Here is a 14,531-nt window from a genome sequence, read left to right as displayed (position 1 = left end):
TCAACTTCAACCTTCATTGCAACTGGGGTGAAATATAAAAACAACTATGGAAGTCTTGCTCTAACTGTGCAGGGCTTTGGTGAGACCGCACGTAGAATGCTGTTTATCTGCTTAATTAAAGAGGCACACACTTTTTTCTATTGGAAACAGTTCAGAAAATGTTTCACTTGGCTGATTGTTGGGATAAATGTGTGTCTCCTGAGGAATAGTTAAGCACTTTTGTCCTAAACTCAATGGAGCTTCATAAAATTAGAAGTGATTTTTTTTTTCTGAAGCATTGTAAGGCTCTGAAGCAGCTTAGCCAAGTCAGAGCTGAGGGGGTATTTCTCCCCCCACCCCCCCTCCCTGGGGAACCCAATTAATCGGGGGCAATAATGGGTCTCCCATATAAAAGCAGCGTAAGGAAGGGTGTTTTCCCTCTCTCAGATAGCCGTCAATCTTTCGAAGCCTCAACCCCAGAGTGCAAGGGGTGGCTGGCTCATAGGGTATATAGGAGATTGGATTGGGACTTATTTCTCATCCCTGAGGAAGTTAAAAGCTATGGGGTGGGGGGGAGGAGGGTGGGAGGTGAGGTTAACTCCATTGTAAGGCAAGCCATCAACTATATGAATGATGAACGATAGGAATGTAGCCCCTGCTTCGCATGTCCTCACCTGATCTAGTACCATCGCCTCGTATTGAGTAAGACATTTAGAATAAGGCTTTTCACGTACTACTGGAATGCACAGGGAGAATTTGCAAAAGGGTGACTGGTTCCAAATAATTCATCCGGGAAAGCCACGCCTCGGGAATGCCAGAACTAAACATTCGTCCCTTTGGAGCACATTGGAGTGGGCTGCTCGCTTCGATCCGGGGGATTTGACAACAAAAAAGGCGAGAAATGAATTGAACCTTACAACTTTATTGTGAGTAGATCTTGGGACCGGGCATCACACGCGTGGTTGCTTATTTGGAACCGCAAGACATTCATTTGATGTCAGAGAAGCGCAAGGGGAGGGGAATTCCGAAGAGCAGTTTCATAATAAGGGTGGAGAGCAGAGATGTTTGGCAAGCGTAAGCACCTCCCTCTTCCTTCCCCACAACGGAATGACCATCGTCAGTGTTAACGCTGAAGTGATTAAAATCAGAAGAGCGAAGCTTGGCAGTGGATTGGCTGTGCTTGCCAGCCCACCAGATGTGGCGCAACTAGTCATCGCCCATACTGTAGCTTGCCCTGGACACTATGCCCTGGCAGATGAAGCATGGCGTGCATTTAGAATCGAGTCGAGAACCTCATCACGCATACTTTCACTTCCCCACATCCTCTGTTGTCCCCATTGGCTGGCCTTCATCACATTCGACTTCTCCAACATCGCAAGCTCCTGCCTACAGAGCATGTAAATAAAACCATAGCGTCAAACTGCCTGCTTTCAATGCTACCTCCCCCCACCTTCTCCTCAGCCACCCACAGAGAAAACCCGCTATCAAGAACATCTAGTGGAAAATTTTTGTACATGCAAATCGCCATTGCACCTGTTCTGCCGGTAGCCAACATACCCCCAATTTATTAAGCAGAGAAATAAAAATAAGAGACAGCGAATTGTGATCCTCTATCTGATGAGCGGTCAGGGAGAAATATCAACAAAACTGCAGCCTTTGTTTGAGACGGACATTTGGAAAAAATAGGCATCGATTCCCCCCATATTGCACATCCAGTACCTGGAGGGGGTGCAGAGGAGATTGAGCTAGATGTTGCCTGGGATGAAACATTTGAGTTATGAAGAGAGGTCGGATAGACTTGGGTTGTTTTTGTTGGAGCAGAGAAGACTGAGGGGCGACCTGATCGAGGTGTACAAGATTATGAGGGGCATGGACAGGGTGGATAGGGAGCAGCTGTTCCCCCTTAGTTGAAGGGTCAGTCACGAGGGGACATAAGGTCAAAGTGAGGGGCAGGAGGTTTAGAGGGGGATGTGAGGAAAAACTTTTTTACCCAGAGGGTGGTGAGGGTCTGGAATGCGCTGCCTGGGAGGGTGGTGGAGGCGGGTTAGCCTCACATCCTTTAAAAAGTACCTGGATGAGCACTTGGCACCTCATAACATTCAAGGCTGTGGGGCCAAGTGCTGGTCAATGGGATTAGGTAGGTAGGTCAGGTGTTTCTCACGTGTCGGTGCAGACTCGATGGGCTGAAGGGCCTGTTCTGCACTGTGTGTGATTCTGTGATTCAGTCGGTAAACTATACCTTCGGGGCGGAGTCGGCGTGCTTTGGTTATTCTTGCGTGGGGTGTAGGCGTCGCTGCCCAAGCCAGAATTTGTTGCCCGCCCCTAATTGCCCTCTAATGACTTAGCGGCGTGCTCAGGCCATTCCACAGGGGGACAGTTAAGGGTCAGCTGCATTGCTGCGGGGTCTGGAGTCACACGTAGGTTAGACCCGTGCATATGTCCTGCAGTAAGAACAATAGTGAGCCTGCTGAGTACCCTATGGCCATTGACCATAACGGTCAGTGTCACCATGACTGAGGCTGTCTCCCATATCCACAGTTCGCATGAACTAGATCATAAGACATAGGAGCAGAAATTAGGCCATTCGGCCCATCAAGTCTGCTCCACCATTCAATCATGGCTGATAAGTTTCTCAACCCCATTAACCCGCGTTCTCCCCATAACCTTTGACCCCCTCACCAATCAAGAACCTATCTATCTCGGTCTTAAATACACTCAATGACCTGCCCTCCACAGCCTTCTGTGGCAATGAATTCCATAGATTCACCACTCTCTGGCTAAAGAAGTTTCTCCTCATCTCTGTTCTAAAAGGTCTTCCCTTTACTCTGAGGCTGTGCCCTCGGGTCCTAGTCTCTCCTACTCACTGAATTAAAATTCCACCATCGGACAGTCGAAGCCTTGACCCAGGAATGTTAGCTTGGAGCCCGGGATGACTAGCCCAGGGTGGTTACCGCTACACCATCCAGGTGTCCTGAGCAATCTTCCTGAAGTCACCGTACGCCCTTCTGAGTTTCGATGAAAAAATGGCAACATGATACCATTCTGTTCCTCGCCTATTATTTCCTCCTCCCTTGAAGGTAACAAATGTGCGCATTGTTAGGGCTCAGTTTAGACAAAAATCAAGCATACGAACTGCTGCAAATTTTAACTAGCACAAGTCCCCATTCCACCTGCAATTCATTCGCTGGATCTGCTTGATTCAATGTTCAATGCAACTCAGCGGCATAGTCATGAATCAGTAGTTTGCCATCGTCGACGCTTGAACCTCAGGTAACTAGAGCCAATTCCAACTTCAAGGGCACACTCATGATTTAGACCACGCCGACAGGGAGTAATGTCTCTCAACTTTCCGATGGTCAAAAGCCAGCTGAAAATCTCATTTGGGAGTTGGGCAGCAAGGGCACCTGTGAAGAGATGTAAACAGATTAAGTAAGTCACCAGCTTGGTGGCAGGTGGTTTGCAATGTAGCAGAGTTATTCACATTGGGCGTGAGAATGACAAATAAATGAAAAGTGTTTAAGTGGCAAATGTTGGGGCGGCGGGGGGGTGAGCCTCCTCTGACAAAGCACAGAGGACATTGTGGTGCACTGCACAACACGTGATTATGAAAATAAATGGCAGGTTAGCATTATTGCAATGGTGCAGTTGTTAAAGTGGAGTTATTTAAAAATCACTAGGAAACTTTTTAAAAACTGTCCTAATCTGTAATCTTAAGTGTTATGTTTGAGATGCAACTCTAAATTCAGGAATCAGACCACCAGTTTTTCAAGGCTTTACATTCAACTAAATGAAACATTTTATTAGGTTAGAAGCGTTAACATATATATACACATGGCTACAAATTATTACAATCATAACTTTTTAACACATTTCCAAACTAATCCCCATTAATGCAGCAACAACCCATAGACTTAACCACACACCAAGCAAAGCATTTTCACCTTACACATTCAAAATTAGGCACTTTTCACTTTGGTTCCTGTGGAGCCAATTGGAGGCTAACAGCTGCCTTTTGATCTCACATTGCCTCTCCTGTGCACACACCAAAACTGTTAAAATTATACCTACCAGCCCCATTTAATGTTAATTTTCATTGTATCAACCAACTCTGAACCAGACCTCTCTAACACTAAAGCCCCTTTCATAGTACCAATTTTACTCGTGATATAAACACATTGCTTGGTATCTGCTGGACAGACAACAGTATTCACCCCACTTCTTGAATGTTCCATTCAAACATGCAAACTCATGCTATCTCTCTATCTACATCTCAAAACTAGTTCATATCAAAGCACCCAGGCTAGCTGCCTTTAATCCAATTAAGACACACCCACAGACTAAACATCTATTTTGAAAGGATAATATTTTCCAATAACTTTATACACATTAATAGCTTCATGACAATTTGAAGTAAAGAATAATTGCGTTTTGCTACAATTGCACAGATCTTTGTCGGGACCACACCTGGAAAACAGTGCACAGCTGTTTTTGTTTTTGCCTTATATTTAAGGCAGGTACATTTGCACTGGGGGCGGTACACTAAAGATGCACCATAATGATCGCTGAGCTGAAAGGGTTGATCTACGATGAGAGACTGAGCAAATTAGGCCTGTATTCTCTGGACTTTACAATAATGAGAGTTGGCCTCATTGAAACACACACGCGATCCTGAAAGGGCTGGGCATGTGAGACACAGTGAGGCTAGGTTCCCTGACAGGGGAATCTGGAACATCAGGGCACATTCTCCTGCTAAGTGGGGGCGATCTTTAAGCACTGGGACGAGGAGAGACGTCTTCACTCAAAGGGTGGTGAATAGTTGGAACTTATGACCCCAGGATGTCGTTGTCATTGACACATATTTAAGGCTGCGACAGATATATTGCTGGTTTCTCGGTGAAATCAAGGGTTAAGGGGACCCGGGGATGAAATAGAGTTGAATATTGATCGCATTGAATGCAGAGCAGTTGTGACTGGCCATATTGCTCAGTCTTGCCCCTCATATTTATAGTTCTAATTCACTCAGCACTATTCGTACCTGTTTCCACGATTCTGTATGATATTTATTTACATTAGTAAGGTTAATTCCGATTGGTAATATTTATTAATAGTGGTGAGTTTTATTATCAGTAACGTCATGAAGCTATTAATTTATTTTAGAAATTATTTTTCTTTCAAAATAGAGGTTTAGTCTGTGGGTGTGTCTTTACAGTCTGGGTGCTTTAACATGAACTAGTGTTGAGATGTAAGAGAGATAGCGTTCATTTGCATATTTTGAATAGAGTATTCAAGGAGTGGGGTGAAAATTGATGCCTTTTCTAGCAGATACCGGGCAATATGTTTATATTACTAATAAAATTGGTATTATGAAAGGTTAAAAAGTGACGTTCAAAGAAGCTGGTGATACAATTAGAATGAATATTCAATGGGGCCGGTAGGTATAACTTCAGTAGTTTTTGGGTGTGCAACTAATGTAAGATCAAAAGGCAGCTGTAAGCCTCTAACTGGCTCCACAGTGAAAGGAACCTCAGTTTGAATTTGTGAGGTAAAAATGCTTTGCCTGGTGTTGGGTTAAGTCTATGTGTTGCTGTTGCCTTAATGGAGAATAGTTTAGGAATGTGTTAAAAGTTATGATAGTAGTAATTTGAAGCCGTGTGTATATATTTTAAGCAGTGTAAATTCATAAAAAATTCTTCATTTTGTTTAACGTAAATCCTCGAGAACTGCTGGTCTGATTCCTGAGTTCAAACTTGCATCTGAGGCCTGCTGGACAGATAGTGCTGGAAAGATCATTATAGATTTTGGTGCATTGCGAATGGTTCTGGGTGAGGTGGGACCACTACAAGCGAGACTGGTTACCCTTAAAGAGAGCCTGGAGCGGATTCCTTGCAGGGCGATTTGCTAGTGTTGTTGGGGTGGGTTTGAACCCGAGTGGCTAGGACGTAGGAACCAGCAAGTAATGTTTGCGAGAATTATCAAGGTGCACAACATACTGGCAAAGAGAGAGACAGCACTAGAGCGTGGAATAGTATTGATAATAATAGGTATTAAGTGGGGGGTCGGAGAAAGGAGAATATTAATAGTGCCTGAACCAACATTATGGTGCATGTGTGTGAATGAATGGAGCGTGGTAAATAAGAGTGGTGAACTACAGATTGCCATGTGGGATTATGATGTTATGCCCATATCAGAGACCTCATGCAAGGAAGGACATGACTGAAATTAAACATTCTTGGATTTGAGGTGTTCAGGGAATCTGCGAAATGAAGCGAAGGGGGAGGGGCTATGCTCTTGATCAAGGAGAGCATTGCAATGCTGGAGAAGGTGATGTCCTAGGTGGGTCAAGGCCCAAACGTATTTGCCTAGAGCTAAAGAATAAAACAAGATGCATCGACATCTTTCACGGTACTTCATAGGCAACCAACTAGTCTGTAAGATATAGAGGTGCAAGATATATAGGATGGTTATATTGGACGACTTCAAGTGTCCGAATATAGAATTGAATAGTCGTAGGGTAAAGGGGCAATGGGGGTGGGGGAAGGGGGTGTGGGGGTGGCAACAGTTCCTAAAGTGTGTTGAGGAAAGTATTCCACAGCAGTTTGTTTCTAACTAGAAAACAAGCATCTCTGGCCTGGGGTGAGGTGGACCAAGCAAGTCTACTGCATCATGTAGAGTCGGGTGGTGAGGGAGAAGGGTAGCAGGAAACCCAGAGTAAAATAAAAATAGTCAACTTGCAGAAAACAAAATTCCATGCTGTAAAAATGGATCTGGGATCTGGGACAGATAAATTGTATTCAATGGAAAAAGAAGGCAGCTGGTTAACTCAGACCCACACTGAATAAGCAAGGCTCGGGGGTGAGGGGGTGGGGGGTGGGGGGATGTTGGGGAAGTAAACAAACATAGAAAAAAGATAATCAAAGAGGAAATATGAAAGGGAATGGCTGAAATCGTAAAGGGGATGTGCGAAGAGGAGCTGAGCTGATTCAGGACAAAAAATAAAACCAATCAGCTGAGCTATTAATTGAAAACTGTGCATCTGCCTTTATCAAGAATGAAGATATGGCCCAACTCAGATTGAAAGCGGAAGCAATTGATTCATTCAAAAGATATAATTTTCTAATAATAATAATTTTCTAATATTTTAAATCTTCACAGAACTGCACCCATCCAAGCAATGGCACATCCTCTCGCCTATTTTGGTTCAAGAGTATGAATCTCTGTTCATTTCTCTTTCAGCGTGTTAATAGGTGCTCACCGTCTTGTGTGTACTAAGAGGGTCCCTGTTAAAGGCGAGTCACAATAGCCCTATGGCTCTATCCATGGTTGTGGAGCAAAATGCCCTAGGCATTGCATGGTCATGGCTGAGTTATGCCCTTGTGATGACATGCGTTACCATCTAAGGCCAATTATCCTTCACAAGCACCAGCCAATCTAACCAGCTATCTAACCATTGGATAATTGGTTCACTGACCAATCAATGGCTGTCGCCCATCTTTCATGTGGAACTCTCGGACATCCCTGCAGGGCAAGGAAGTGTCCAACACCAAATTCCTTTGGTTCGAATTATTCAGCCCTCTTGCCCCCTATCCCTTCCACAAAGTAAGTTGGCAGGAGGCATTCAATTTATCTGCCCTGAGAGTGAAGCTGTACAGATTTTAACCAAGGGGTCTGAAGCCGCATCACTGACTCAAGTTAGAAGTGGACAGTCAGTGATGTCCGAGGTCTGATATCAATGTTTAGGCAGGCCTGTCCCGAGTGGTGTTATTTGGATAATAAATATTCGGTGGGTTTCAGAAGGACAGCTCCCCCATCTGAAAAGCTAGTTTTTTTTTCTTTTATTTATTTAAGCCCCTACCCCATCGATGCATTCCTCCCTCCTTCCAGCCTCGCTGTTAGTTCCTTAGAAGATTCTCGTAGACGTCCCCTTCATCCAGTTGGTCTCTTCGCCAATTGCCTTCATTCTTCCCGTGACGAAGAGCGGCATAGATGACCGAATTGTCGGCTTGGCCCTCCTGCTTCGGCTAAAATGAAAGAATATCGGGTAAGGAAAGCAGGCTCGAAGGGCCGAAGGGCCTCTTCTGCGCTGTGTGATTCTGTGGGAATGTTGCAGGGCTGATAATCCAGAGGCCAGGGCATGAGCTGAAATCCTACCAAAGCAGGTTTGAAAATTAATATTCGATTAATTAGTGAAATTGGAAAGGGAGGGGAGCGAGTCTCTCCATCTACGTGGAAGTACTCAATTAACAGCATGACACTAGGAAGTTCTGAGGAACAAAGGGACCTTGGCGTGTGTGTGTCCATAGATCTCTGAAGGCAGAGGGGCATGTTAGTGGGGAGGTGCAAAAGACATATGGGACACTTGCCTTTATTAATCGAGGCATAGATTACAAAAGTAGGGAGGTCATGTTGGAGTTGTATAGAACCGTGGTGAGGCCACAGCTGGGGTACTGTGTCCAGTTCTGGTCGCCACATTATAGGAAGGATGTGATTGCACTGGAGGGGGTGCAGAGGAGATTCACCAGGATGTTGTCTGGCATGAAACATTTAAGTTATGAAGGGAGATTGGATAGACTTGGGTTGTTTACGTTGGAGCAGAGAAGACTGAGGGACGACCTGATCGAGGTGTACACGATTATGAGGGGCATGGACAGGGTGGGTAGGGAGCGGCTGTTCCCCTTAGTTGAAGGGTCAGTCACGAGGGGGCATAAGTTCAAGGTGAGGGGCAGAAGGATTAGGGGGGATGTGAGGATAAAAAATATACCCAGAGGGTGGTGAGGGTCTGGAGTGCGCTGCCTGGGAGGGTGATGGAGGCGGGTTAGCCTCACATCCTTTAAAAAGTACCTGGATGAGCACTTGGCACCTCCTAACATTCAAGGCTATGGGGCCAAGTGCTGGTCAATGGGATTAGGTAGGTAGGTCAGGTGTGTCTCACGGGTCAGTGCAGACTCGATGGGCCGAAGGGCCTGTTCTGCACTGTGTGTGATTCTGCGATTCTGCGATAGCGTGCTGCAGTGGTGATGTTACTAAACTACTAGCCTCGACATCCAGGCTGATCCTCTGGTGAGGTGGGGCCAGACGCCATGGTTGGAAATTAAATTCAGTTCCTAACGCTGGAATTTAAGGCTAATTTCAACAATGGTGCGCGCCTGAAACTCTCATCGATTGTCGTAAAGCACCCCCCCCCCCCCCCCCCCCCGGTTCCCTGCAGGTCGCTCAGGTCCCCTTGTGTCTGCCAAAACGTACCCAAAGTGCCCCCCCCCCCTGCAAGAGATCACCACCCCACAAGCCCCGTTTCGGCGGACGGCGGAAAATGCGGCGGGAGCGTAAAAATTCCGGCCGTTGGCTGACGCTTCCGCCGCTGGGGACACCTTTAACCCACGGTTGAACAGATCTGCGGCTTGGGATAGGCGGGATGTTGGGGACCGATCGAGAGTGGTGGGGAGCGGACAGGAAAGTCCGGTTAAAACCTACCGTCAGCGCACCGAATGGGGGAACACGCTGGATGGGCCGCACGACGTGCTCCTGCTTCCTTGCTTCTTGTGTTGCAAACCTGACACTGGTGAAGCCGGAATGATAATGGAATTCAACTCGGGAAGCGTCGGAGGTGATTCATTGACGTTCAACCCTATTCCACCCAATTCACACTCGACCAGTGCTGGACATAGTGAACATGCCGAGTCTTTACTTCCAATATTATTTCTATCCTTTCGAGGGATGTGAAGGTCACCGACAAGACCAGGATTTTGTGGCTCCTTTCTGAATTGCTCGTCCGGTGGTATTGCCCCTCACTATCCCCCCCCAACTCCGTCTCCCCGCCCTCAGTCTTCAGTGGTCACACCATTGTACTGATGATTGTTATCGATATTGCTCTTGTAGTCAAATAGAATCTCTAAATAGAATAGTTGGAAATGAACTAACACATCAAGGCTGCAGTGTGTACATCTACCAGTTCGACAGCACCTGTGAAAGGCGAGACCTCTGCAACTTACAGACGAACCAGGAGCAGGAGGAGGCCATTCAGCCCCTCGAGCCTGCTACACCATTTAATAAGATCGTGGCTGATCTGATCGTAACCTGAATTCTGCATCCCACCTGACACCCCCCCCGTCACCTCGCCATAACCTGTCACCCCCGCCCCCCACCCCCCCCCCCCTCCTGCTTACCAAGAATCTAACCACCTCAGAATCACAGAATCACACACAGTGCAGAAGAGGCCCTTCGGCCCATCGAGTCTGCGTCGACATGTGAGAAACACCTGACCTACCTACCTAACCCCATTTACCAGCACTAGGCCCCATAGCCTTGAATGTTTTGACGTGCCAAATGCTCAACCAATGGATTTTTAAATGATGTGAGCAAACCTGCCTCCACCACCCTCCCAGGCAGTGCATTCCAGATTGTCACCACTCTCTGGGTAAAAAAGTTTTCCCTCACATTCCCCCCAGTCCTCCTGCCCCTCATCTTGAACTTATATCCCCTCGTGACTGAGAAACATTCAAAGACTCTGCTTCCTACTCCTTTGTGGGAAGAGAGATCCAAAGACTCAGGACCCTCTGAGAGAATACATTTCACGTCATCTCTGTTTTAAATGGGAGACCCCTTATTTTTAAACAGTGACCCTCTCGTTCTAGATTCTCCCACAAGTGGAAGCAACGTCTCCACATCCATCTTGTCAAGACCCCTCAGGAGCTTATATGCTTCAATCTTATTAGCACAAGGGCATCAACAGCACAACAGCAGCAACTGCAAATTGTCCATCTGCTCACACACCATCCTCACATAGGGGGTATAAATACATAGGAGCAGGAGGAGGTCATTCAGCCCTTCGAGCCTGCTCTGCCATTCATTATGATCATGGCTGATCATCCAACTCAATAACTTGCTCCTGCTTTCTCCCCATATCCTCTGATCCCTTTCACCCCAAGAACTATATCTAACCCCTTCTCGAAAACATACAATGTTTTGGCCTCAACTACTTTCTGTGGTAGTGAATTCCACAGGCTCACCACTCTCTGGGTGAAGACATTTCTCCTCATCTCAGTCCTAAATGGTCTACCCCATATCCTCAGACTGTGACCCCTGGTTCTGGACTCCCCCCACCATCGGGAACATCCTTCCTGCATCTACCCTGTCCAGTCCTGTTAGAATTTTATAGGTTTCTATGAGATCCCCACTCATTCTTCTGAACTCCAGCAAATATAATCCTAACCGACTCAATCTCTCCTCATACATCAGTCCCACCATCCCAGGAATCAGTCAGCTAAAATACATCTCCGTCCCTTCATAACCCCTTGGCTCAATTCTGGAAACCCCCTTTCCGAACAGCATTGTGGGTGTGCCTGCACCACATGGACTGTAGGGATTGGAGAAGGCAGTTTGCTATCACTTCCACGGTCAATGAAGAATGCCTAGTTCATTATGGCCTCACATCTCATTTATGGGCAATTATGATCAGAAAGTAAATGAACAATTCACTGGCGATGTTTCAACAAGCGCTCATTTGCAAAATGCCTGGGATGGGGGATTAAATTTCAGTTGGCCATGACTGTTCTGCAAGCAAATAGCAACAGGCTTTCTACAGTGACGGAGGTGGGTTAAGCCGTGTTGCTCCTCCGACGACAGTGGTTCAAGCCAATGTTTGCAGCTTAGGGGCGATTTCGAGAACAGAATTAAAGGGCTCGAGTAACTGGTGATTCGAACTCACCCCTGGCAATGATAGCAACTGCTAGATGAAAATTGGCCGCTTTATGTTATGCAGGGAAGATCCACGTTTCTACTAGAGAAACAATCTCAATGTCCACTGTGGAAATAGAGAAGGCTTTTTGGATGTGATTTGCACTGGAGTATAAAAGACTTGTTTTATAGAGCACACGCAAGCCCTGTCAGTTGGTCCACAACGTGTATATATATATATATATATATTATTCATTCATGGGAGGTGGGCTTCTCTGGATGGATCCAGAATTTATTGCACATCCCGAGTTGCCCCTTGAGAAGGAGGTGGGTGAGCCGACTTCTTGAACCGCTGCAGCCCATGTAGTGTAGGTACACCCACAGTGCTGTTAGGGAGGGAGTTCCAGGATTTTGTCCCTGTGGTGTAGGTACACCCACAGTGCTGTTAGGGAGGGAGTTCCAGGATTTTGTCCCTGTGGTGTAGGTACACCCACAGTGCTGTTAGGGAGGGACTTCCAGGATTTTGTCCATGTGGTGTAAGTACACCCACAGCGCTGTTAGGGAGGGATTTCCAGGATTTTGTCCCTGTTGTGTAGGTATACCCACAGTGCTGTTAGGGAGGGAGTTCCAGGATTTTGTCCCCTTGTGGTGTAGGTACACCCACAGTGCTGTTAGGGAGGGACTTCCAGGATTTTGCCCCTGTGGTGTAGGTACACCCACAGCGCTGTTAGGGAGGGATTTCCAGGATTTTGTCCGTGTTGTGTAGGTACACCCACAGTGCTGTTGGGGAGGGACTTCCAGGATTTTGTCCCCTTGTGGTGTAGGTACACCCACAGTGCTGTTAGGGAGGGACTTCCAGGATTTTGTCCATGTGGTGTAAGTACACCCACAGCGCTGTTAGGGAGGGATTTCCAGGATTTTGTCCCTGTTGTGTAGGTATACCCACAGTGCTGTTAGGGAGGGAGTTCCAGGATTTTGTCCCTGTGGTGTAGGTACACCCACAGTGCTGTTAGGGAGGGAGTTCCAGGATTTTGTCCCTGTGGTGTAGGTACACCCACAGTGCTGTTAGGGAGGGAGTTCCAGGATTTTGTCCCTGTGGTGTAGGTACACCCACAGTGCTGTTAGGGAGGGACTTCCAGGATTTTGTCCATGTGGTGTAAGTACACCCACAGTGCTGTTAGGGAGGGAGTTCCAGGATTTTGTCCATGCGGTGTAAGTACACCCACAGTGCTGTTAGGGAGGGATTTCCAGGATTTTGTCCATGTGGTGTAGGTACACCCACAGTGCTGTTAGGGAGGGACTTCCAGGATTTTGTCCCTGTGGTGTAGGTACACCCACAGTGCTGTTAGGGAGGGAGTTCCAGGATTTTGTCCATGTGGTGTAGGTACACCCACAGTGCTGTTAGGGAGGGAGTTTCAGGATTTTGTCCCTGTGGTGTAGGTACACCCACAGTGCTGTTAGGGTCGGAGTTCCGGGATTTTGACCCAGCGACAGTGAAGGAATGGCTGATATAGTCCCAAGTCAGGATGGTGAGTGGCTCTGAGGCTAACTTCCAGGTGGTGGTGTTCCCATCTGTCTGCTGCCCTTGCCCTTCTAGATGGTAGCGGTCATGGGTTTGGAAGGTTCGGTCAAAGGAGTCTCAGTGAATTCCTGCAGTGCATCTTGTAGATGGTGCACACACTGCTGTTACTGTGCGTCAGTGGTGGAGGGAGTGAATGTTTGTGGATGGGGTGCCAATCAAGCAGGGCTACTTTATCCTGGATGGTGTGGAGCTTCTTGAGTGTTGTGGGAGCTGCACTCATCCAGGCAAGTGGGGATTATTCCATCACACTCCTGACTTGTGCCTTGTAGATGGTGGACAGGCTTTGGGGGAGTCAGGAGGTGAGTTACTCTCCACAGGATTCCCAGCCTCTAACCTGCTCTTGTAGTCGCAGTATTTATATAGCTAGTACAGTTCAGTTTGTGGTATCTGATGTCTTGCATTGAGTGTCAGCTGATTCCCCCCTTCACCCACCCAAACAGGTAACTTACCTGATTTTGTCTGGAGGTGTCACCACTGGTACCTGTAAGTAAAGCAGCGAAATTCAACTTTTCTGGGTACTTGGACGAGTAGAAATGAACCAACCAATCATGAGTGCTGATGATTTAAGATAGAGTCATAGAGCTCAACAACACAGAAAAAGGCCCTTCTGCTCATCAAGTCTGCACTGGTCAAACAAGTACCTAACTACTCTAATCCCATTTTCCAGCACTAGGCCCATAGCATGGCAAATGCACATCCAAATACTTCTTAAATGTTATGAGGGTTTCTGCCTCTATCACCCTTTCAGGCAGTGAGTTCCAGATTCCTACCACCCTCTGGGTGAAATAATTCTTCACCACATCCCCTCTAAACCTCCTGCCCCTTACCTTAAATCTATGCCCCCTGGTTATTGATTCCTCTACCAAGGGGAATAGTTCCTTCCTGACTACCCTATCTATGCCCCTCATAATTTAATACACCTCAATCATGTCCCCCCTCAATCTCCTCTGCTCCAGGGAAAATAACCCCAGTCTATCCAATCTTTCCTCATAACTAAAACTCTCCAGCCCAGGCAACATCCTGGTAAATCTCCACTGCACTCTGTCTAGTGCAATCACATCCTTCCTATAATGCGGATTCCAGAACTGCATGCAGTACTCTAGTTGTGGTCTAACCAGTGTTTTATACAGTTACAGCATAACCTCCCTGCTCCTATATTCTATGCCTCGGCTAATAAAGGCAAGTGTCCCATATGCCTTCTTAACCACCTTATCTACCTATCCCGCTACCTTAAGGGACCGGTGGACATGCACACCAAGGTCCCCCTAATGCTCATTAGATCCCAGGGTCTTACCATTCA

The 14,531-nt window shown here is 46.8% G+C and overlaps 1 protein-coding gene across 7 annotated transcripts in view; it reads right to left on the bottom strand.

The window, feature by feature from the left end:
* Positions 1 to 913: 913 nt before the first annotated feature.
* LOC121274992 (Fc receptor-like protein 2) overlaps positions 914 to 14,531 on the bottom strand; it is a 64,516-nt gene continuing 50,898 nt past the window's right edge. For 5 of the 7 annotated variants that reach the window (XR_005942332.1, XR_005942336.1, XR_005942337.1 and 2 more), the window contains 4 exons: positions 13,681 to 13,712; positions 7,832 to 7,997; positions 2,844 to 3,383; positions 914 to 1,365 (listed from right to left, as the gene is read on the bottom strand). Coding sequence is in view for 1 of the 7 variants with exons in the window: in XM_041182386.1 (XP_041038320.1) it covers positions 7,869 to 7,997; positions 13,681 to 13,712 (161 nt within the window). In the remaining 6 variants the exon portion in view is untranslated. Of the gene's footprint in view, positions 1,366 to 2,760; positions 3,384 to 7,831; positions 7,998 to 13,680; positions 13,713 to 14,531 lie in introns of those variants that run through there. The other 2 variants (XR_005942333.1, XM_041182386.1) reach the window with 2 other exon arrangements.

Source organism: Carcharodon carcharias, assembly GCF_017639515.1.
Source record: "Carcharodon carcharias isolate sCarCar2 chromosome 39 unlocalized genomic scaffold, sCarCar2.pri SUPER_39_unloc_7, whole genome shotgun sequence".
Classification (NCBI taxonomy): domain Eukaryota; kingdom Metazoa; phylum Chordata; class Chondrichthyes; order Lamniformes; family Lamnidae; genus Carcharodon; species Carcharodon carcharias.
The sequence above is the reverse complement of the archived record's forward strand: the minus strand, read 5'-3'. Positions and strand labels throughout refer to the sequence as shown.